Source organism: Fukomys damarensis, unplaced genomic scaffold (genome assembly GCF_012274545.1).
Source record: "Fukomys damarensis isolate Sample0158 unplaced genomic scaffold, DMR_v1.0_HiC HiC_scaffold_3, whole genome shotgun sequence".
NCBI lineage: Eukaryota > Metazoa > Chordata > Mammalia > Rodentia > Bathyergidae > Fukomys > Fukomys damarensis.
In genome coordinates this window covers 47,318,483-47,328,691 of record NW_022900915.1, presented here as the reverse complement: position 1 = coordinate 47,328,691, position 10,209 = coordinate 47,318,483, and the positions used below count along the sequence as shown (strand labels likewise).

Sequence of the window (10,209 nt, the reverse complement as noted above, 5' to 3'; positions counted from 1 at the left end):
TGAGATTTCAGGAGCAGAGCTTTCTAGCAAACAAGGTTTCTCTAGGTACCAGATTTCTTATCATGAAGAGAAGGAAAGTATTTTGTTTCAAAAGAAAGGGATGCATTTGGGGAAGCAGCCACACCAGTATTACCTGTCAGCTGTGCACGTGGTTGCTCCAGGAGACAGGTGGAGATCTTCTGGCATCTAAGAACTTCACCCCTCACTGAGATTGCAGAATCCTCTTCCACGCCATCTTCACATCCTTGTTTCTCAGAGTGTAAATGAGTGGGTTGAGCACAGGGGTGATAACACAGTAGAAGAAGGACATGAACTTGGCCTGAGTGTGATTTTCCGGAGGTTGTAGGTACACATAGATGGCAGGACCAAAGTACATGGTAACTACCAGCAAGTGGGAACTGCAGGTGCTGAGTGCCTTGAGCCGTCCTTCAAATGAAGGCAATTTCAGTACAGCCCTACAAATGAGGGTGTAGGAGATGACCACCAGCAACGGAGCCACCCCTGAAAAAGGAATGGCTCCAATAGCCAGTATTAGCTCATTAGCAGAGGTGTCCCCACAGGCCAGCTTGATGAGCACAGGCACCTCACAGAAGAAGTGGTCCAGGGTGTGATGCCCACAGAGGGGGAGCTGGAGGGTGAGTGTTGTCTGTAGCAGAGCATTGGCCAGGCGACTGGACCAGGAGACAGCTGCCATCTGCACACAGACCCAGGGACGCATGATGAGAGTGTACTGGAGGGGCCTGCAGATGGCCACATAGCGATCAATGGCCATCATGGCCAGCAGGATGCATTCAGTGCAAGCTGCCCAACTGAAAACATAGGCTTGTATGATGCATCCCCAAGCAGCAATGGTCTCGTCTGGTCCCCACAGTTTGGCCAACAGCTGGGGCACAATAGCACAGGTTACACTGAGGTCCAGCAGAGAGAGGTTGTCCAGGAAGAAATACATGGGTGTCTGGAGTCTGGGGTCCACCAGGGAGAGGAGGATGATGGAGCTGTTGCCTACCAGGGTGAGGAGGTAGGAGACCAGGACCACTGCAGAGAGGGGCCTCTCCAGCCAGGGAAACTCTGAGAAGCCCAGCAGGACAAAAGTGTTGGGAAAGCTCACATTTCTCCTTTCCATTGTATATGCTTTATATATACCTAGGAGGAAAGGGACAGAATTTGATGATATGAATGACTTTTCACTTTCAATGACTTTAGAGCAGCATCCTGAAACTTTCTCCTGTGGTGGTTAATCTCTCTCTCTGTGTGTGTGTGTGTGTGTGTGTGTGTGTGTGTGTGTGTGTGTGTTTTAGAGTAGGAAGAATTTATTAAGGGAAAGAAAGCTTCTGTCTAAGGAAGACAAAAGGGTGACCAGAAAGTGGGTTGTCCACCCACCCTACTTCTCAAAGATGTTTTATACAGCTAAACCATGTAGTGAGGTGGGTACAAAATGGTATAAGACTATAAGACCGAGTGGAAAATTACAGGGTGGGAATGAAGTGGGGCAAAACCACGACCAACCAATAAGATTACCAGTACAGTCACCCAGGTAATATTGATTTAATTGGGGTCAAATGGGGGAGCAATTTACTCAGCAAGTGTACAAGGATTGTCAGTAAGGGTGGGGTTCAGGGACATTTCCTGGAAAGGGTGGGTTAAGAGCTTGACCTCTCACCCAGGTTATTCATACCTATTTAGAATATCAATCACTGATATTTATCCTAAGGAGAAGCACAAGGGTATAGTAATTTCTCTACTTTTACAATTTTGACCTTCAGTGAATGTGTCTTGATTGTCCTCCAAGTTGGCTCCTCCTGGCCTGGCACTGTCTAACTGCCTACAAAATATCAAATTAACTTAGCTATTTGCAATATTCCTCCTCTGAAGAAGTACCCCTAACTGCTGTGAGGGGGCAAAGGCTGAAGACAGCTCTGGCTACTTCCAGCTGAAAAGGATCATAGTTGTGATCAGCAGTTAGAGTTACTCTACAGAGGGTCTATCTAAAGGCCTTCCATAGGTGCCTGGCACTGTCATATTGGTAGTTGCATAGCTTTTGAGTCTAGAGGAAGCAAAGCCAAAGAAACAGTTAAGAATGCATTGACCAAATTATAAGGTCAGCAGAATTGCTATCAATATAGCCCACAAAGAGGAAGAGGAGAAGGTCCAGGGAACTTCAGAATCAAACACAAAAGTCATATTGTATAGTTTAGCAGTTATGAGATGTTTACAGGGCCGAGCTAATGGATCCAGGTAAAAGAAGTCTAGCATATTTGTCTTTGGTACAAGTTGTATGACCACTTGCAGTTTGGCAGCTTCTAGGAAAGAATAAATAAAACTTTAAGAAATTAGAGTATGCATAATCTAAGCATCAGCACACTACAATGAAAGGGCAGGTTGGGGAGAAAGTCACACTTAGAGATTGAAATAGTGATTGAACTTGCTGGTCTTAGATTTTTTCATTAATAGAGATTGTCTATAAGTCTGATACTTTGTCATAAGGCTCTCTAGTTTTAGCTATGAGACAATTTGAAGAACTAATTTCACTAAGAAATATAAAATTCTAGCTGAACTCTCATAGATTTCACCATAGTTTTTTCCTAATGATCCATAACCATGGTCAGCTACTGGTAGAGCTGGAAACTGCTAGAAGGGGTCAGTGACGGGAGTTCTTTTTATATCTGACTTTATTACTGTGGCATTATTTTATACCTCTTTTGGTTATTCTCTTCTGCTGGGAGTTTAAGACCTAGCTAAAGTGAGACCTGTGCCAACAAACATGAACCTCTTGCTATCTATCAAGATCATTTAAGTCTCCTCAGTCATAACCTTGGAATCACGCATACAGCCTCTCAGCTCCTATCACTGTCAATTGCCAGGATGGGCCATGGCCTTGCTTAAACATGTTGCTGTCAGTGAAAGCATGGGAGACTTTTCCCTCATGGTGACCCTCTTTCTTCACACAGTATATTTGTCCTCTATTGCCCAGCAATTTCCCTACTCAGGAGGTTGAGTGACTTTCCAAAGATGTAGGATACTATAGGAAAGGTTCCTTTGTGTCCTGGATCTTGTAGACCTTAAGGGGCCAGGGCCAAAATACTGGCTATCCTCAGAGCCTAGTTATCTTTCTTTTTTTTCTTCAATTTTTTTCCTTTTATTGAGTTTATTGCTACAATCTAGGTATACAATACAGTTGCATTCATTATTGGGATCCTGTACCTTTACATGATAGGTCTTGATTCTCATTTTCCCCTTGTCCCTGCCCTCCCTTCACCCCCTTATCCCCTCCCCATTTATAAACACTTTATTTCCATTTTTTCAATTTCTCATATTTTTTCCTCTCCCTTATTACCTTTCCCCCACCCTTCCCACTTTCCCTACACCTTTAGCCCTTTACTTCCTATTTCACATTATTAATTATCTCATTAGGATCCTGTGGACTGTTATAGTTTTTTACACTAGAGAAAAAAATTCGGTATTTCAGTTAAAGAGATCTCTGTATGAACATTAAAAATGGGGAATCCTCAAATAAAACTAAAAAGGAAAGTAAAAGAAAAAAGGCAATGATGTAAGATTAAAATAATCCTTAATTCTGAAGATGAAAATGGTCCCTGAACATATTTAATTTGCTTCTTGCTCTTGTAGTTTTATCTTATTCTTTTTTTTTTCATTATTTAAAGAATACTTTATTAGTTCCTATAATCAAACCCACATAGATATGACCTTACATATTTAATACAGTGCATTACCACTGTACTAATGAAAATAATTAACATTTCTAGACCAATATGGCTGTCAATTTCTGTACAATGCCAACTCAACACAGTAAATTAAGACAACTTTTTCCAAAGTTGATAGCACAGTTAAAGTTTCCAAAAATTTTCAGGCTAATAATAGCAGCATGTTATGCATCGATAGCAGCAACAGCTTTTCCAGGTTCTGCAATCATCTGAACAAAATTATAGACATTCAGCACATTCCATTAAAAAAACAAAAATGAAAAAACAAAGAAAAGAATAACATACAGAAAACAGCAAAGTTCTGTTGCTGTTGTGATACCTGGCACCATTTTTTTATTAGCATCTTAATCATCATCTGGAAAGAGAACATTCTAGAGTAATATCATTAAATGTAGCTCTGATAAAGCATGGTCCCTACTACATATCATAAAGCAGGTACCAGATATTTTACATTCATAGAGGTATGATACAGTACCGTCCTACATCAATAATACTAGAGTCGGTTTCAGTTTGAAATTTGTTTTGTCTGCAAATAAGATTACTACCCCTGCTTTTTTCTGGGCTCCTGTCACATGGAGAATTGTTTTCCATCCTTTCACTTTCAGTTAACTTTCTAGTTTTGGTTTCGAAACTTTAGTTGTTGAAAACCCAGAAGAGAAGATCAGTGATATTAATGGTACAGTATGAGCAGTAAGCTTAACTATTGTCTGGACATTAAGCACTTTGAAGAATAAAGCACAATTAGAGGGTCTGTTATTTCTTATTAACCATGGTTGTTCTAGTAGTTGAATCCCTGCAGAATGTTAACAGAAAATAGTTATATATTATAGATAAATTTAAGATCAAGAGCCACACATAATATTTTATCATGAAAATCATGGTAATATTTTCCTTGTAACACTTTCGTGTTCATCTTAGCATGGAATAATCGTTCAGTCAAACACCTCCATCTATCATAATACATTAAATGATATAAAGAAACCTCTTATTTGTTATCCTTTAGTAGGGTGCCATCTAAAGAAAACATACATATTGGCCTATAAATGTACCTTAGGAGTTCATAATGTCTAACCTCTAAGTTTAGTGGGTGGCGTTGTTTCAATTGTTTGGCAACTGAGCATCCCTAAGTGTTGTGAAACATATAACATACATCACACAAGTTTTCTAAGAGAATTATTATTTGATTGGTTATCTCATGCTGGCTTGATATGTAGCTCTTATTACAAGTAGCTGGAGTGCAAGACAAATGCAGATAACTGAGTCACACATATCATTACCATAAATATCCTAGAAGACTTGTACACGCAGAAGGTATGACTATATACACTGTGAAATAACAATGAGTATCATTTACATGAAACCCCTTGTCTCATAATTTTGTTTTGTGTCGAGTATTTTAAATAAAACCTTATTGTTTTCCCATAGAAAACTTAGCCATTTGACCATTACTGTTGTATACATATCACAATAATATTTTTAGCAATACTCAGTGCTTCTGCCACCTACCTTACAAGCATAAGGTCCCAAGTTTTATCCCCGGTACAAAAAATAAAATAAAAAAATAAACATAGAAAATAAGTTTAGCAATGCATTTTACACAAGGCTATGGAAATTATTGGGGTCCCCTTTGTGAACAAAGGCTGGAATAAATATTTTCCAGCCAGCCACTCCTTTATTTGCCAAGGGGAGTCCTGTCCAGTAGTTTTACTAAACCCGAGTCTTTTTCAATTATCTAAACAAATTTTTATTTTTGTTTTTTGTTTTTGTAATAGGGATAGAACTTTGGTCCTTGTGCTTGCAAAGCAGGTGGAGGAAGCACTGAGCTAAATCCCTGGCCCTTGACAATTTTTTAGATGACTTAGGAAAGCCAGATCATACCAATTAACACACTATTTTTGACCAATGAAAGATCTTGAGTTATTATATATAGACAGCAATGTGTAATGTATTTGTAAAACCAGTTGATATTATTTGGATCATCTGGCAACCTGGAGGAAGTATGCCTTTCCATAAGCTGACTTGAGTTACAAGCAAACATCTTAAAAAATCCAAAATGTCAAAAGAAATTCAAATGAAACAGCTATTGATAAGTTGTAACAAATTGAACAGACAGACACAAGCACACATGACAACTTGTTTATATATCATAGTACACTCAGATGTATTTGGCCAAGTTGAATTTTAATAACTTTTAATCTGCAAATATTTAAAACACACAACTTAAAATTAAGAAACAAAAGCTGAAACAAAGGCCAGAATTCATGCAACAAAAACCAGAATCTATTAAACCAAACAAGTTACAATGTATGAAGCAAGAAGACCAAAGTTAGACTCTAGGAAAGAAAACTCTTACCTTCAACCAGCAATCTTGGTGGAAGACCTCCAAAATTATATAGGGGGTGAGGTGTAACTACCAGATCTGTTAGGTATCCAAAAGGGAAGCTCATTTTCTCTAAATCAAAGAATGAATGCTAGGAACAATGGGGGTTAAGAGTAGGAAAAATTTATGAGGGAAAGAAAGCTTCTGTTTAAGAGAGACAGGAGGGGAACTGGAGAGTGAGTTTGCCCAATAAATATTTTATAATATCTGTATAACTGTTTTCTAGACCTTCACTTTGTAGTCAGTGTAAAGGTACATGAAGACACACCAACAGTTTTACATGGGACTGGGATGTGTACTTATGGGCCAGGGCAGAGCACCTTCCTGGTAACCTTGAAGCCCTGAGTTTGATTCCCTTTATCCTCCGGCCAAAAAATTAAATAGAAATGAATCCACTAAATCAATAATCAGTTTATTTGAAAACATCCATCCATCACGTTTTTCTTTCTTCCCAATTCTCCCTTTCCCATCTTCCCCTTTTACCCTTTGTTGGTGTCTGTGACTCACTGACTTTGGTTCTGTAGTGGTGTGAAATGTGCTGTGAGGCCCTTTGCACTCAGGGCACTGCCTCCTGTTCCCTCTGAGTCCAAAAAGGAGAGGGATTTGGGACTCAGTTGGACAGGGTAGCACTTGAGAGAGTTAAGTGGCTACATATGGCTGTGGGATTCTCAGGTGTGAAGAGGCTATTAAATAGTTATTCTGGATCCATATCTATGCCCCTAGTTTTGTTACAGTAAAATGCACATACATCCTCTTCTATCTTAGCCACTTTCTATCTCTCCATGGAGTGGTTTTGTGTGCATTCATGTTTTTGTGCTCCCACCACTGTGTTCCATCTGAGAAGATTCTGATCAGACCTGGGAATCAAATCTCTGTCTCCCTCCCTGACTCTGGCAGTCACCGTTCTACTACCTGTCTACACAGTTTTGGCTTCCTTGAATACCTCAGAGAAATACAATCCTATGTTGTTTACAATATGTGATTGGCTTAGTTCACTTATTTCAGTGATTCCCAACCATTTTGGTTTCAGGTACCAATTCAACAGATGAGTTTTCCATGGACTGTGGGTAGGAATAGTTTTAGGATGGTTCAAATACATACATTTATTGTGCCCTTTATATTTATGATTTTTCCTTGTAAAATATAATGAAATAATTATGCAGCTCACCATAATGAAGAACCAGTGTGGCACTGTATATGTTTTCCAGCAATAGATTCTCCCATTGGGCTGATGGGAGAAAGATCTATCTGAAGAATTTTGCAGATGTCCAGCCTATTCCTTTTTTTTTTTTTTTTTTGGTTTTCTGTCACTACAGACACCCTACTTCCCAAACACAGTACAGTAGAAATAAAAGTGGGGTGTTCAATGCTTTTGTGGCAACCTCAGTATAATCAGCCTTAACTTTCACTTGGAATATAAGGAGATTTGAAGTGGTTTCCAACACTTTGAACACCACTATCATTTAAGCAGTTTAGTTGTTCTTCTAGCATACACAAAGCTGATTCTCTCACCTCAGTAACAAGTGGGTGATAGCTAGTGAAGAAAAATTATTCACAGTGGGCTTGGAGAATGTGAAACTCCTTTTGCAATGAGTCCATAGCTTAAGGAGGACTCATATTTTCTTTTAAATGCACCTTTCCTTTTGTCAGCACTCTTTGAGTCTTCTGCTATCAAATAATTCAATTTTTCTACATTTTCAAAGAACCTCTTCACTGACATTTAAAAATATTTTAGCTAGGGTTAGCTTGTGAGTTTATCAAAACTGTGACTGATACGATACGAGTGCACAGTGCAGGACAGAGTCACGATGCACCTGGTAAATAAACATGGGTGAGCCACGCACAGGACAAACTAATGTGGATTCTCCCTGAAAGCCTGCCAGCAGATGCATGTATTCAACTGAACGACATCAACTAACTTGCAAATGCAGAGCTCGCCAGCAGTTCCAACTGGTAGAGTTTAGATCTGCAGCTGCAAGCCGTCAGTTTATCATGGTCTCTGCAGTCAAACCTCTCTGCTGATGTTCTGTGTCTGCAGCTGCTCCCCAGTGATAGCATCTTGGCCTCAGCTCTGCCTCTGATCATCGGGATTTAGATCATGTCACTTAAATTCCTAAAATGTGCAGTAAGGTTCACGCTACTATGAGAATCTAACGTTCTTCCCGATCCTCCAGAAGGCAGAGCTCAGGTGGTGATGGCAGAGAAGGCAAGTGACTGTAAATACAGATGGAGCTTTGCTCGGGTAGCTGCTGCTCGCCTCTTTTTGTGGGGCCGGGTTCCATGGTTTGGGGGGACCTGACTTATACAATGCTGTTGAGATCAATGTATGCTCTGGAGAACATTTCTTATGTTTCTGAAGGTAGAGTAAGATCACATTGTATGTGATGTTTTAATATTTTGCTTATACATTCACCTGCCACTGCACCCCTGGGCACTTCAGTATTTTGGGTACTGTGAATAGTACTCGTACGGACTTTGGTGCCCAAAAACCTCCGCAGGACTCTGCTCCCAATTCTTTGACTAACTACCCGGAATACAATTGTTTCATTGTGTGTTTTCTATTTGTGTCTCTTTCTGCTGTGTTCTAGGGCAGCTGTAGCATTCTACATATCCATCTAGTGCCGCAGGGCTCTGATTTTTAATCTTCTCACTGGTGATAAAATGTATGGTGTTAATCCTCCCAGGCTCTCACTGAAGATTTCTTGCACCTGAGAAGTCGGCTCACTCTCGCTGCTTGCACAGTTCGCTCTTCGTGTTCGGTCTTCTCTGGACCTTTACGTCCGGTGAGGATCTCTTTCAGTGCGTTCTCACTGTTGTTGACTTTCTGTATATTCTCACCCTTCATCATCTGGAAGTTGTTGGCCACTGTTTTTCAGTTTTCTCTGTCCCTCTTCTCCATAGTTCAGTTCTTCCCCGACGCCGTGTTATTGGGTTCATTGTGTTTCCTACGTCCTTGAAACTCGCTGCCTTTTCTGCAGCCTTTGATCTCTCTGACTCCAGTACTGACGGTGTTCATTGTTCTCTCCTCTAGTCTGCGGGTTCTTTCCACTGTTGGTTCTATTCCACTCTGTGAGTTCTGTGCCCCGTCAGACCCTCAATTTGAAGTCTTTTCCCCGTGTTTTTACTTCTAGCTCTGCCTACTACCTCAGCCTTGTCTCTCACGGACACTTCTGAAATATTTTTCTGTAATGAGACAAACAGAAGCTGCACAGACTGAGTGAGTTGAGTTCCCCTCTCCTCTCTGGCAGAAGTAGGGAGGCCCTGTCTTCAGTGACGGCAAAATTTCCGGTTGTATCTAAACAAACACGTCTGTGGGATGATTTGGAGAGGGAGGTTTGGCTGTCAGAAGCGGCCACTGAGTATATATCTGGATAAGCAGTACAGACCTATGGGCACAGTGGTTACACCTGCAGTAATCCTGTCTGATCCGTGGTGCCAACAAGACAAAGGGGATGTGACAGCTGAGGAACTGATCCAGAGGATGTCACCACCTTCGCTGTCAGCCTTATCATGTAACAAAATCTACCTCTCAGGAGTCTACAGAAGATGAAGTGGACAACAAGGATGGGAACAGCACATACAGGAAAACTGATGATTTCTTTACTTTACCAAAGGATGGTATTTGTGAATATGAACTGAACAGGTAAGAAAAACAAGCAGAATGACTAACACATGATGCTGTGTCAGAAAAGCAGTTTTGTGGATAGTATTTAAATATTATTGTCTCCTCCTAATAATAATAAATATTATTGAGACCCCTCTGCTGTACATTAGCCTCCCAGTGAGCCTCCAGGGTCCTCATCTGTAGGCCAAGGATTGGCACAGCTCCTGCAGGATATGCACTTAAACAAGGGGTGATAGAATGGCACAGGTGTGTGTCAAATACAGAAAACCCTGAAATTGGGAGACAGTGAGCTATGCACAGGGAGGTAAGAGTATTGCTATGACAGAGCCAAGGACCCCTGCTGCTTTTCCACACCAATCCTGAAGGACACACGGGTCTGCCAGGCCATGGGGATCACACCCCATTGGGATGCTGCTCACATGTAACTGTCCCTTTACGGGAGGTGGGACCCTTGGCTGGGAAATCCTGAACTTTTTCTTTGA

General features: G+C 40.7%; 1 protein-coding gene across 1 annotated transcript; it reads right to left on the bottom strand.

Annotated features, from left to right (window-relative positions):
• Positions 1-202: 202 nt before the first annotated feature.
• On the bottom strand, positions 203-1,123 carry LOC104863339 (olfactory receptor 15-like). The gene has a single exon (XM_019207683.1). The coding sequence runs from the start codon at positions 1,121-1,123 to the stop codon at positions 203-205; it is 921 nt and encodes a 306-aa protein (XP_019063228.1).
• Between the last annotated feature and the right edge of the window lie 9,086 nt (positions 1,124-10,209).

Coding starts and splice junctions, on each gene's coding strand:
- LOC104863339 (XM_019207683.1), bottom strand. CDS start 1,123: ATGGAAAGGAGAAATGTGAGCTTTCCCAACACTTTTGTCCTGCTGGGC.